Source organism: Zea mays, chromosome 2, assembly GCF_902167145.1.
Source record: "Zea mays cultivar B73 chromosome 2, Zm-B73-REFERENCE-NAM-5.0, whole genome shotgun sequence".
NCBI lineage: Eukaryota > Viridiplantae > Streptophyta > Magnoliopsida > Poales > Poaceae > Zea > Zea mays.
Window position 1 is genome coordinate 8,389,092 of NC_050097.1, and position 14,977 is coordinate 8,404,068.

Genomic DNA, 14,977 nt, shown 5'->3' on the forward strand with positions numbered 1-14,977 from the left:
CCTAGTAAGTATATAAGTATAGATTTGGAAAACAATATCTAAATACATTTTGTCTATGCATCGTAACGTATATGTATACTTAGGGGGTGTTTGGTTGCTCCTGCTAAAGTTTAGCCCGGGTCACATCAAGCGTTTGACTTTTAAATAGGAGTATGAAATATAGACCCAACCAACTGGACTAGATTCGTCTCGTCTTTTAACCTTCGGCTGATAAATTAGTTTTATAATCCGACTACATTTAATACCCGGAACGGATGTTCAAACATTCGATATGACAGGGGCTAAATTTTAGTTTGGGGTAACCAAACACCCCCTTAATATTATTGAAGACATACTGTTTGTACGTCGATTATGTAATGATCACTAATATCCCAAAATGCTATGATTCCCAGGAAAAAAATTTGGTGCAGCACTGCTGCAAACCAGAGTGTTTTACAGCCTCTCACAAAAAGGTGGATGGACCCCACCTGCAGATCCACCAGATAACATTTTTGTTGCTGCGGGTGGGGTCTATCCTCTTTTTTGTGAGGAGCTGCAAACACTCTGGTTTGCAGCAGTGCTGCACCAAATTTTTTTCCGATTCCCACGCGCGCGTTGGCGGCTTGCGCGCGCCATTGGCTAGCAAATAACTCTAGAACCCTACGGTGCGCGCTTGCTCTTATCAGCGGGAAGGGTACTGCATATAATTTGGTTGACCGATCAAGTCAGTCGGCAGACAACATATAAGGTCACGTGCGTGTGTCCCCTGTGCGGATACTAACAGCGTTCATGAATCATGACGAAGACGAACACCATGAGAAGCCACCACCATGGATACAGCCACCGCCACTGCCACCTACTCGTACAGTCTTCAATCCTGCTTTTCCTCGGAACTTTTGCCGCCGCACAAGCTGCATCCGACATCCTCAGCAAGGGCAGTAACCTTACTAACGGCGAGACCCTGGTCTCCGCTAACGGGTCGTTCACATTAGGGTTCTTCACTCGCGGCGTGCCGGCAAGGAGGTACCTGGGCATCTGGTTCACGGTGGCCAACTCCAGCAGCGACGCTGTATGCTGGGTGGCGAACCGGGACCTCCCTCTCGGCGACACCTCCGGCGTGCTGGTGATCAGCGACACGGGAAGCCTTGTCCTGCTCGACGGTTCTGGCCGGACGGCGTGGTCTTCGAACACGACTGCAGGCGCCGCTTCCCCGACGGTGAAGCTACTCGAGTCCGGCAACCTCGTCCTGCTCGACGGGAACGGCGGCCGCGACGACTACGACGTGGTGAAGCTGTGGCAGTCGTTCGATCACCCGACGAACACCTTGCTCCCGGGCGCCAAGATCGGCATGAACCTGTGGAGCGGCGGCGGGTGGTCACTCACGTCGTGGCGGGACGCCGACGACCCCTCGACGGGGGAATTCCGGTACGCGATGGTCAGGCGAGGAGGGTTGCTGCCCGAGATCGTGATGCTGGACTCGAGCGATGCCATCAAGTACCGCACGGGAGTGTGGAACGGGCGGTGGTTCAGCGGCATCCCGGAGATGAACTCGTACTCGAACATGTTCGTCTTCCATGTGACGGTGAGCCAGAGCGAGGTCAGCTTCAGCTACGCCGCCAATGCCGGCGCGCCGCCATCCCTTTCCCGCGTCCTCCTCAACTACACGGCTGAGGCCGTGCGCGTCGTGTGGGTGCCGGACAAGCGAGGGTGGGCAAACTTCTTCACGGGACCCCGAGAAGACTGCGACCACTACAACAGGTGCGGGCACTCTGGCGTGTGCAATCAGACTGCAGCGTCGACGGCGTGGCCGTGCAGCTGTGTCCAGGGCTTCGTCCCCGTCTCGTCGTCGGACTGGGACGGGAGAGACCCATCTGGCGGGTGCCGGCGGAACGTGTCGCTGGACTGCGGCGACAATGGCACCACGGACGGGTTTGTCCGTTTGCCGGGAGTGAAGCTGCCCGACACGCTCAACTCGTCGCTGGACACGAGCATCACGCTGGACGAGTGCAGGGCGAAGTGCCTTGCCAACTGCTCCTGCGTGGCGTATGCCGCGGCAGATGTGCAAGGCGGAGGCGATGATGTTAGCACTGGATGCATCATGTGGCCTGAAAACCTCACTGACCTACGCTACGTGGCTGGAGGACAGACCCTGTACCTACGGCAGGCTACTCCCCCATCTGGTATATATCAACTCCTCAATTTTCATTTTTCTTTTTTGCTTTATCAAACCCTTATTTAATTTAGCTGTTTGGCTGCACTGGATGTATGGCCCAACATGAATTGGGATAGTGTCGGCCCAACCCGGCAGGCAGTGTCGGTCGGTCCGCGGGCCACTAGCGAGGCCCAAACACGACCTGTCATGTTTAAATAGCAAAAAAAAAGCTAAAAACATGTATAAATGAAAATTTGAATCATGATTGTTATCTTGAAAAGCCTATTTACACCTACTTAACCGACAAAACACATGTATTGTTATGTTTTATAGTCTATAATTATGTGTACTGTAGACATTTTTTTGAAAACGGGAAAAAAATAAAATCGAGTTGTGCTAGATCAAGACCGTCGTATCGCGCCTTTAACTAAGGCACGACCCCAATAACCAACAAGCCGGGTTAGGATGGTCCCACGCTGGTCTACAAAACTACCGACTTGTTTGGACATCTCTAAGTGGATGGACAGAGCTGAATTCAAGTGCATAAAAAAAAAGAGGGGTGGGCTAAAAATGCAGTTTATTATTTACTAACTATATATACCGTGCTTTTTTTTTTTTGCAAACATGACCAGGGACAGGAAGGTCAAAGAAAGAAACGGTGGTTCTCATAGCAGCTGGATCAATATTGGGCTTCATTGTCCTTGTCATGCTGGCCATCTTCGCTGTGCAGGCGGTTCGGATAAGGCGTATGACCTCTATATTCCTATCCCTGCCCCCTCCCCCTCCCCGGCTCCCCCTCTCCATGTTTACAAGCGAATTAGCGTGAATATAGAAGTGTGTAAATTACAACTTCCTATGTCCAACACTCCAACGTTATATTATTGCAGTAAACGTATCTCTAGTTTGACCAAGTTTATATGATAAAACAATGACATTTACGGTACCAAATAAATATAATTAGAGTCATAATTTTAGTAAGTCAACTCGAGATGTCTTAACTCTTAAAAAAAGTTAAAATATCTTATACTTTACAACGAAGGGGAGTATCTGATACGAAACTCTAATGAACTAGGTCGGAACTTGATAATTCAAATGACGGAGGCAGTTGAAACAGCCCAAGATCCCTCTGTTTCTTCCATTGCTCTGGCTACTGTCAAGAGTGCAACAAGGAATTTCTCCACAAGGAATGTGATAGGCGAAGGCACTTTCGGCATCGTATATGAGGTTAGTCAGCTGCTATTTTAATCATCTTTCCAGCTGCAAAGCAAAACTCTCCAGCTAGATACTGAATCAGGCTCCTAGCTTGCTGCCTGACGATGATGTTCAGTTTGCATGGCATTGATCAAATCCCCAGTCTCATTATGAGTTAGAGCACCAGAGTGATTTACTTACTGTTCAATGTTCATGTCCCTCTAAACTGAAACGCAGGGCAAGTTGCCCAGAGGGCATCCGCTCCTACACGTGCTAGCCGGGAGAACCATTGCCGTGAAGAGGCTGAAATCGATCGGCGATCTTCCGGACATAATCGTCAGGTATTTCACGAGAGAGATGCAGCTCATGTCCGGGCTCAAGCAGCACCGGAATGTGCTCCGCCTCCTTGCCTACTGCGACGAAGCCAGCGAACGGATCCTGGTGTACGAGTACATGCACAGGAGGAGCTTGGACTCCTACATATTCGGTACTGGCAAAGCATGATAAAACCTTGTTTTTTTAAAAGAAGAAGAAGAAGAAGAAGAACTGCTGTCTGGATGTTGCTTGTGTTTTTGTAACTGACAGGAACACCTAGAGAACGCGCGCTGCTGAACTGGCGCCGGAGGCTGCAGATCATTCAGGGGATCGCCGACGGCGTGAAGCACCTCCACGAGGGAGAAGGGTCGTCCGGCAACGTGATCCACCGGGATCTGAAGCCGGCCAATGTGCTGCTGGACGGCGGATGGCAGGCCAAGGTGGCCGACTTCGGGACAGCAAAATTGCTCGTCGCTGGAGCTACCGGAACTCGGACAAGGATAGGCACAGCGTAAGAAAGATCACCGCAGTGGGCTTGTCTTCGAATCAGCTCGCTCTTTCTTCAGTGCTATATATCTACTACTAATATTTACATCATCGTTTCTTTTTCTTCTTACTGGGAACTCACTCTGTTCCTGAATGTTATGGTACCAAGTGGATACATGGCTCCAGAGTACGTTCAGAGCGACGGTAGCGAGACGACGCTCAAGTGCGACGTGTATAGCTTCGGAGTCACTTTAATGGAGACACTGAGCGGACGAAAGAACTGTGACACGCCAGGCCTCGTCTCAGAAGTAAAGACCATACTGAACTACCTCGGCCGTTCGCCATGATTTCTCTTCAATTCGATAGATGAACAAATGAATAGCAAGAACTGTCATTGATTTCTTGTAGGCCTGGAGACTCTGGGTGGGCCGCTGCGTCACGGCACTCCTTGATCCAGCGGTTGCACCGGCGCCTGCCAAGCCCGAGCTTGCGCAACTGCGCAGGTGCATCCAGGTCGGCCTCCTCTGCGTCCAGGAGAAGCCGGACGAGAGGCCCGCCATGTCCGCGGTTGTCGAGATGCTAGGCAGCCCCTGCTCGGAGCTTGCCGAGCCCATGGTGCCGACGGTCGTCGGCAATGCAGCCTTGGCTACTCTCCTGGAGGCCGATCTCTCCAGACCGACGGTGTACGAGACAATCGATTTTAGATAAGAGATGACGCGCTCGCACTGCGTTGCTGCTTAGCTTATAACACTTGTTTATACTTTCGTACTGTTGTTTTACACTGATTATAATTGTTATTAGTAACGTTTTTGTTTTGTTTGGTCGAAAAGACATGACGGTACTAAGGGCTAACACTTACGCTATCTCCAACAGATGCTCTATCTTGTTTCCTTATTTCAAACTTGTATTTACAAACAGTGTCATCAACAGTTTTACTAGAGATAATCTAAGGTACTACAACCATCTAAGAAATAAGCTTATCTTATGATTCTTACCCTGCCTCTTTTTTTTCTCGGGTGAGGCGATGCAGCCTCGATGGGCTCGATTTGAACTTGAAGCCCACACACGAGAGTAAATACCTGCCTGCGGCCCAGTTTGCAATGTGCTGGCCAAACAGATTAGCACCACCTCGATTGATCAAACGCGTAGAAGTGAACTTAAAAGGTCAGCTCAGGAGTGATCCAGCACGACCTTACTTGAACAGGATCTGTTCTATAGGATCGTACCGTTGCATCCTTGATTAATAAGGAGGCAAGCACTTAAGCCTGGTTGATGAGTCATGACCTGTGGGCCAGAGCGTGACTAACGGCTAGGATTGGCTCTGATGCTTTGTCCTTAAGCTGTAGAGGATCGTTCCCGTCAGGCTTGCTTGACTTGGGGTGGCCCATAGGTTGTCTGACAGGCTCCTTTTTTTTTTCTGCTTCCTGCCACCAGAAACATATCTTGCTCTTTTTTGTTCTTAGCGGACCAAGTTTTTATTCTTTCTTTTTGGTGTGCTTCATTTGAAGGAAATTTGAGCAAAATATTCCTGTCGCAACAGCTGTTTTCGTGGTCAGCATTACTCTCAATCAATAAGGGGCAGATCTGTTGCTAGATTTTTCTCATTAATAGAGCAAAGGTGTACAACACACATTACTCTCAAACAGCTGTATTCTTTCTTTTTGCTGTGCTTCTGCTTCAGTTTGTTTGCATCGTATCATGCATCTCTTTGCAGCATGCAGTGCAAATCTCAATATTTGCCAACAGCCATGCAGTAAGGCACATCTCCAGTTTCAGCTCCTCAAGCGGGCTGCGGCAGCAGCAACAGCTGACCAGCACGCTGCCACCGGACGATGCTCAACACCAGGTTTCGGTTGCCACAGGTACACTCGTGTGGGCTGCAGCCCAAGACAGAATGCTAATAATGTACAGCCCTGTGAACTGAATCCTGACGAAACGCTAGCAAACATAGCGCCAACTCGGAAGCTTAGACAACTACGGGCCAGCATATAAAGATGATGCTGGGCACTTGACGTAATCTCTGGTATGGAGTGCTGTTCATATTTGAGATTTTCACTTTATTTATATATAAAAAAAATAAAGCCACCCGGGTGGACCGCTTCAAGGCCCACTGGCCGAGCAGCCCACCTGAGCAGCAGGTTTTAGGGCGTCTGTTGCCGCACGTAGAGGATAGTAATCCTGCTGGTGGAAGAAGGTGGAGGTGTACTGCTTGTGCGCAGCGAGGTTCTCCTGCGCTCCGTTGTCTCACCAGTGCACCTGTGTGGTGCTCTGTCTGTTCTGATTATTATCCACCGTGGCCTGGTGCCTGGGCTCCCTGCTGCGCGGTGTTCGTCTTCTCGGGCTGGTGCCGTGGACGTCTCCCTCGGCTCCGTCAGCGGCTCTAGTATCTCCGTCAACCTCCCGCCGTGCAGGCCCGGACGTGGGCGGCGGAATTGGTTTTCTGGGACAGAACCTTGTGTTCGCTGAGCTGGTCTTCCCACGTAGACAATCTACGTGCTGTGAGTTATTCGTTGCCTCATTTTATTTACTGTTTAATTTTGTGCAATCTGCTAGTATTAAATACTTAGGTGTGATTGCACTGTTGTGGGCGGATTTGTGTGCTCGATGATGATAGCGGTGTAGTGAGACAACGTGACAGTCTGGGTTTTAGTGTATTATCATTTTCAGCACTGATATTATTTGTGCCTAATTAAATCTCTCTTTGTTGAGGTTGTTTACCTGTATTAAATTCTGTTATTTTATTTAGTACACAACTCCTTACTATTAGTTTTATATTTGATTATTAGGCTTATTACATCTGATCTAAAACCCTGATTTGGTAAGATAGGGCTGTCACGTTAGTCGAGGATCTTTGATCACCCTTTAGCGTTGGAGGGCTGTCTTGTGCAGCAACCTGCTATTTTGAGAGCAATACTTCAAGATAAACAATTATGTTTATTTGTTTAATCTGCCTTCTTCATCTGCAAGCCATGTTTAATTATGAAATGGACCTGTGTAGCTATTTTACATGTTTACATGTTTTAGAATTGCTACTGTTCATTGCTGCTATAATTACATATGGCATTTGTCTGAGTTATATGCTTGTTTTATTCGGAATTAGAATATTTAATTTATTTAAATATGAAGGAAACATGTCACTTATTTCTCTAAATTTACAACATGGAGCAGTCTGTAGCGCGATCTTTTATTGTTACGATACGACTTACGATTGGAGTTGAGAGACCTTATTGTTTCGTTGCAAACTTTTGGGTCTGACAGGCTCACTTCGGATTTTTGCGCGTCGTTATTTTTTTGAAAAATCCGTTCAGCAAGTTCATGATTGCGTTGCGTGGCAACGGGCATGTGTACGGGGGGGCCATGTACGCTTATCAACAAATACACCATGGTTGCTGCGCATAGAAAAGCATAAACCTGCATTTTTTTTCTTCTTCTTCTGATGACTTCCTAAAAACTCCACTGCTGTATAGTAATCCCAGTGGCCAGCTTAACTGATCGAACAACAGTCAGACGACACTGCTTACGCATCCACTTAGCCGCAGACTGCTCCTGAAACCCTCCATCCTGACACCTTTTACGACGAGATGAGTACTAGTGTGCATGGCCGAGGGGGACAGTGGCTGATGGAGCCATATGTCTCGCTGCAAGCAGCGGGGAGCCCCAGCCCCAGCAGCAGCACGATGGATCGGATCCCGTTCGTGATCTATCTACTAGTCCCAAAAGCCGGCGTGTGCACATGCATGGCAAGGATGGCGCGCACATCCATGGCCCAACTCGCCGTGTCTCCTGCCGCTGCCGGAGGATTCCTCTGACACCGGCCATGCATGCTTGGCTCCACACACACACGGCGAGAGAGCAACTGCATGCGAGACGATGCAGCACGCGGTCGCGCTCTGAAACAAGGCTGGAGGCAATGCGGGATCTTATGAGCAGGCCTTTGACTACCTTGAGATGGATGATGATTGCCATGAAGAGCGACCGGTTGAATTCATAATATGTAGTAGTAGCTAGTACTACAGTTCTTGAGAAACCAGAGACCTTAGTGTGCCACAGCAATATAATAACGCGATATATCACTCCCTGGAATCCTATTCCTGCCAATGCGCGCATGCCCTCCCCTCCATGGCCCGCCTGGCCTGGTTGGTGGATGCGCGCGCGCGTGTTGGTCTGCAATGTGTGTGCACTGCACCCTCAGACAGACGAGCGAGACGCGCGCGACACGCTCCATGTTCTCAAAGTAAGTTCCGTATGCATGTCGGAGGAAGATGGCGGCAACACGGTTCAGGTCAAGGAGCAATTGGCGGCCAAGGACGCACGGCACTGCTATATTATGTACATGTACACCCTAGCTATCTCGCACAGTTCATCAGTCGTACGTTACAGCTCTGAACGCTGCGCCAATCTTGGAGGCTGCATGCTCGGGCACGTACAGACAGGTAGGTAGGTAGGTAGGGTGGTAATGCTCTAATGGATCACGATCGATCCAAATGTTTATTCACAAATTGTTAGGATCTTTAATTTATCTTATATTAGTTCAAAAATGAATAGTAATAGAATACCCTTAAGTTTTTGTAGTGTAAATGCCGATGCGTTGCTTCGGTCTCCTTTAGTTTTGTCAACGCCGGCGCTTGCGATCCAGCTCCACAGAACGCACGCACACCTGGCATATCATTCGAGGAGGGAGGACGACGGACGGATGATTGATGTCGAAACCTCCAACAACCGGCCTATGAAAACTGCACGAAAACCACCTATAGTAGGCAGTAGCTCTACTCGATCGAACTCGACTACTCTCACATTGTGTATGTAGCCTGTGTAGGACCGGCCGGAACTGGTACGACGACAAAAGGAGACGGCAGCTGCTGGACGGTCGTCGTCAGAAAACCAGCCCCAGATGTTCACACACACACACACACACACACACACACACACACACACACACACACACACACATCATGCCGTATATACTCTATAGCAGTATAGCTAGTGCCTAGCCTAATAACAGTAAGGCTTTGCAGGTTGCACCAGCATGCATTGCCCCTCTCGGCTGCATTTGCTTGCCGGGAACGACGAACGACGGCCAATAGTGGCCGCACATGGAACTCTGGAAGGGAGCCAGGCCAGCAGCCGTCCCCGTCCGGGACTATACTTGCGGCTTACGTAATGGGTGCGTCAGCGTGGGCGAACCAACGCACGCAGGTAGAGCTGATGACTAGGCAGCAGGAACTCGGAGGCAAGGCAATAGTAGTAGTATAAACAGAAAAAAAGGGTGGAGGTCAAAAGGGGTTTGACCCGTGCACCCAGGCTGTGAATGCGATAGACACTGGTCTGCTTGACAGGCCCATCCGGTTGCAGCCCATCATCTTACCTAACACAAAGCCCACCGGGTGGGGAGGGGCCCGGTGGCCAGTCACTGGCCGCCAGTGGCGGACGGGGACGAGGAGAATCTGTGGGCCTCTGGGCTGCCGTCAGAGCCCACCTGGGATGCTGGATCCCGACGAAACTGTTGGCATGTGCAGCCCTGGGGTCCATGCGTCGTTGACCCGCCGTGTCTATCGGTGTTTTCTTTTCCCCCGCCCAGATGGAGAGAGAGAGCTTTAGTTTTGATTTTGACCCGGTTCACACTCGCACGCAGCGTCAGTAAAGCTGAAAGCAGAGGAAGAAGAAGAAGAACAGTTTCGGCCAAGAGTGAGTAACCACAGAAAACACAGGGGATTAATTGGAGACCATGATTGCTGAGCCGACCAATCATGCTTTTGCTGGATTGTTTTTCGGTTTCACGATGAGCAGTATCTGACGCTCGCAGCCGCATGCGTGCGTGTCCTCCGGTCCTCCCGCACCATTTTTTTTTATTCTCTGGGGTCGGCATGTGTTGTCGTGTACGTACGTATACGAGCGTGCGGTATCGATGTGCTGTAGGTGTATATATCACACACAGACTGGATTGTGGATTATTATGTATGGGTTGACTAGCTAGTAGTAAAACCGCGCGTAGAGCTGTACCGTGAAGCCAAGGCCAATCTGCTTGGTGCTCTTCTTGTTCCCAAGTGTTAGTCTAAGCAAGAGTGGTGTGTTATTAAGTAAACGGCACACACGCGACGCATGTGAGTAGACTCTGGAATTATGTGGGGTTGACCTCTCGGCTGCTGGACCGGAGGACGGAACACGCACGCACCTAACCTGCCCCCCTGGATCACTCTGGATTTCATGTTAGGCCGGCTGCACACTCACACACACACACACAATCCGACAGTCCGACGGGCACACTCGTTCGCTCTCGTCGCACTGTCATGATTCGCCGAATCATCTGTTTAATTAATTAAAAATCTATGCGCTGACAAGAGGACACTACGGCAATGGGTGCAACCAACCACCGCTAGGGTCCAGGCCGGGCGGAGGAGGCTGGCCAAGCTAGCCTGGCAGCTGTCGGGGGCGGTGGAGGAGCAAAAGTCAGAGCAAGCTTTGACGCATGGCGACCCCGGTACAGCAGCCAGACAACTGTTAGAAAAATGCTAGATGGCGGCCACAACCACACTGCATCAGGTCGTCGCGCCCGTGCCATGTCAACGCGCAGCTAGCCGCCTAACCGCGGCATCGCATCGCATCGCGTCGTCCGTGTCCGGCCCGTCGCGTAGCTATGCTACCACCTAGCACGATTGGTCTCGGGATTCCGGTGCCCCGCCAGAGCCAGCCGATACGTCAAACACTGCCGTCCGATCCGCCCGCCCGTTCCTTTCCGCAACCCCTGAGAAACACGACGCGATCGGGCGGGCGCGGGTCGGCGTCGCCGCCCCCGCTTCGGTCGGCATGGCTCTTGGGCGCGCGTAGTACGTCGCCGCCGACCCACATCCTCTCGGTGCGTCGTGCGTGCACGTGTTACACAGCACGGGCGGAACTCTCGCGCGCGCCGGTACGGTGATGACGACCCGTCGTCGTGTGGCCCGCCCGCCGCTGCATTCTTCCTGCGAAGTGGCGCGCGCACTAGCTAGCTAGCGAGGTGCACGTACGGTGCACCTAGCTATAGCGCACACAGCTCCATCACCGCGGGCGCGCCGCCGGCCGTGCGTACGTGTACGTGTTCCGCACAGGTACCTAGCAGAGCACCACCCACCGCAAACCGCAACCGCAGCCAGCAGGCCAGGCCTGGATTGTTCTCCCGCGCGCACGCACCGCGCGTCGAGTCGGATCGGATATCCGGATGAGTCGTCGTTGCGTCGATCCATGTGCCCTCGGCGGCACGGCACGGCACGGAACGGCGCGGCGGACGTGTGGCCGTCCACGGCGACGACTCCACCACCTCCACCAACAACAACAAGTTTTAACTTTTTTTTCGTGACCGCACCGTGGGTTGATTCTGAGTACGACCGCCGGCGCCGATTAAATTGTATGTTTGTGTGTGTGTGTAGAAGTACACTATATGTGAGTGAGTGGCTGAGATGATGACAGGCGTGGAGAGAAATTACAGCCCAAGTGATTATGATAACACTTTGTTTCTTCTGCTCGATCCGTCGGTATATCGAGAGAGAGGTAGTAATTGATTTTACGTACGGGAAACGGTCGTCGTCCCAATCCATCCAGAGGTGCGTGCTATTTAGTACTAGTATAATATAATCCACGACCAGCTAGCTACCCCACTGCGGACTGCGGTGCTACTAGCCCAATCAATCCCGTGAGGCCGTGACGAAAGGTCGTCGTCCCCCAGGTTCTCGTTCTCTCTCTGTCACTCACGACGAGTCATGACAAGAAGAAGAATTGTTTTCATGTGAACCTTATTCATTATTCTATTAGTGCAACTAGCAGCTCGTCGCTGTGTCTCCCTGATTATTACAATCAATCAGGATATTCGATTCAGGCGTGTGCGTGTGTACGTATTCTGCGTGCTCAGCAAATGAGTACGGGTTTGACCCAGCGACGATTAATCTCTCTCTCTCTCGCTGGATCTGAATGGTCAAAGCTTTGTCGAGACGTGGCAGCGACGTACGGGACAGAGCGTGAGATAGGATCATAGGAGCAACGCTATGCAATGAGTGAGAAGCGCAGAGACGAGAGAGAGAGCACAGCACGGTGTCCCTGTCCCGGCCGGCTTTTAATTAGCTCGGCCTCCTACCACACGCACACGGCCTGCCGGATGGAGAGTGGAGTGGTGCGTGTGTGGTGTGGAACCAAGGCCACCAGGGACGCGAGTGGGCGGCCGCCTTTTTCCAGGCACGCGTGCCAGGACCCGGCCGCCCCCGTCCCCCAGCCTTTTGACGTGACGCCCCCTAGCCGCTACTAGTACTAGCTCTTCTCGTCCGCCGTCGCTCTCCGTCCTTTTTTTTTTCGTCGTCGTCGTCGTCGTCTCCGCGCCCTGCTGCTCATAAGCATGACGTCAACGGGTCTTCTCCCCTTGCCGTACGTCTTGCCGTTGCCGAGCGAGCTTCCTCCGTCTCTTCGCGCCGCCGCCGCCGCAGTAGTAGTCGAGGGTCACGGGTCGCACCGCCTAGTCGTACCGCGTACGTAGGCCGGCCGCCGTCTCGGTCTCGCGATCCACAGCAGATCGATCATCTCTTGCCAGGTACGTACGCTGCCGTCGCCAGCCGCCCAGGCCAGCCAATGCGAAGGGAACGGTTATGTGCCGACCGAAAGGTAACAGCAGCAAACCCGCGATCGACACGACACGTACGACACAAAACCGGCAACAGCTTCTGCTACCCGCTGCGACGGTACGTACTTTGCTCGCGTACACTACATACAGTTACGTTGTATTTTCGTCGAATTATCGTCCGTACGGTACATGCAGGCAGCTGCTGGAAGGCGAAAGAAAACGAGAGGAATACCGAATACACAATACGCAGTGGGGCTGCTCGCGATTACATTACATACAGGTAGACGGAGGAAAAACATCCAAAAGAAAAAGAAAAGGGCACATCGAATCGTAACAGCCATGCCAAAATCACGGGGGTGCCGGCCTAACGCGATTTTCCGGCACTCCTCTCACCGGCGGTACGGTTCTTCCATCACATCAACTTTACCGATAAAATAGACTAAAAATAAAATATTGCTGCATATATATATATATATATATTATTCTACGTACCTATTTTATCATTTAAATAAAAACATCTCTGTTTCGGGTAAAACGTTCGCTAGCTAGCTGGCCGATAATAACGTTACGCCGAAAGCCTCCGGCCTTTCTTTTCTGGATTATTATTAAATCCATCTCCCCGTACGTGTATACGCACGCATGCTCCCCCTCCCTCCGGCCTGCCCTGCCCTACCCTCCCGCGCGCCGAGTCATTGGCAATTTTGCCATTATCATTTGTGGGCTTCGCCAGTATGCCATCGGACCCATAAATCATAGACACAGACGGTCCCACCAGTCATAGACACGGGATGACATAATAACAGGCAGCCAAATTTGAGAGTGGCAAAACAGCAAATTTCTCCCCGCCGCGCCACGCACGCTCAAATTAATACAGAATGATTAGTTTAGCTGCAAGAAGCCAAACATCGATCATGCTACAGTGACAGGTTTGCTATAAAATACGATTTGGTCTGTGTGCGGCGCATGCATGGGCACCTAATTAATAGTTAATAAGGTAATTTCGTCGCGTGTCACGATCTCGCGATGCCGACTTCGTCATCTTCCTGTGGCCGGAAATTCTTAACAGTAGAATAAGGTATTCTTCGTTTGTGTCGGATTATACTCAAAATCGTTTCATTTAATCAAAGTTTATATAAATTAGAGAAACAATCCAGATAGGAATCGTTCCGACTCACCAATTCGGCAGAAACGAACAAGGCCTAAAGGTGATATGGCTAGGATTTTGAAACGATTATCGCTGAGAAAGTAATTAATGCCCTAGCAGCTATTATTATTATTATATATAAAATCGATCAGCTGGGAAGAATATATATTGCACACAGACGCAAAAAATCAGACTTCTGGATGTACATGAATGAATTAGGTGGTGCAGCAAGCAGTATTGCTATGCTGCTAACCTTTTTTTGGTTAGGTGGTGAAATCATGCATCGAGCATTCCATCTTACTGGTGTACTGTAATTTATTTGCTTACGTTGCTATCATCAAGACTAGCTCGCCCGCTTTTATTCTGGAGGTCAAATGCCTTTCAGATTGCTTAGAATTTATTCGACAGTGTTGCATTCTTTTGTTTCTAAATTGAAAAGGTAATAATAAGCTGTTATGCACGGACTCTTTATATACTGATTCATTGGACGACACAACATCTACATGTGCCCTGATTCTCACGTGTCAAAAACGTGGAGGCCATAATTCGATTGTTCCAGAGACTTATGGTGTGTTTGGTTTGTGGAGTCACTCTATGCTTCATGATATGATGCATCATAAGTTCATTCCATCAATTTTGGTGGAATCAACTCACTCCTCATGTATATACTAATTATTAGCTTATAAGGAATGGGATGGTGATGGATCAACTCATTCTATTCCACCAACCAAATAAAAAAGTGAGGAGTGAGAAGAAGATAGATCACTTAATTGCTCAAACCAAACACACTCTTATTTCTCCATATCCACTTCCAATATAAACGAGAGAATCTTCAATACAAAAAAAAGGAAATATTGGTTGCTGAAAAAAAAATGCCCTGACAGCTGGAAGCATGCAGGAGAACCACACGGATGGACAAAAAACTTGTTCGTTTGTGTCGGATTGCACCCGGAATCGTTCCACCTAATCAAAGTTTATATAAATTAGAGAAGCAATTCGGTTAGGAATCGTTCCGACCTACCAATCCGGCAGAAACGAACAAGGCCTCAAATCTTGTTCGTTTGTGCCGGATTGGTGGGTCAGAACGATTCCTAACCGGATTGCTTCTCTAATTTATATAAATTTTAAT

At 50.1% G+C, this 14,977-nt stretch overlaps 1 protein-coding gene and 1 non-coding gene across 2 annotated transcripts; both read left to right on the forward strand.

The window, feature by feature from the left end:
* Positions 1-710: 710 nt before the first annotated feature.
* LOC103645899 (G-type lectin S-receptor-like serine/threonine-protein kinase At4g27290) lies at positions 711-4,939 on the forward strand. Its single transcript, XM_020548113.3, has 7 exons — positions 711-2,159; positions 2,764-2,877; positions 3,204-3,355; positions 3,560-3,809; positions 3,908-4,148; positions 4,293-4,431; positions 4,532-4,939. The coding sequence occupies exons 1-7, from the start codon at positions 776-778 to the stop codon at positions 4,829-4,831; spliced, it is 2,580 nt and encodes an 859-aa protein (XP_020403702.1). The 5' UTR covers positions 711-775; the 3' UTR covers positions 4,832-4,939.
* Positions 4,940-5,309: 370 nt separating this feature from the next.
* Positions 5,310-5,528, forward strand: LOC111591080 (small nucleolar RNA U3). Its single transcript, XR_004856842.1, has one exon. It is a non-coding gene; the product is annotated as a small nucleolar RNA U3 (small nucleolar RNA).
* Positions 5,529-14,977: the final 9,449 nt, after the last annotated feature.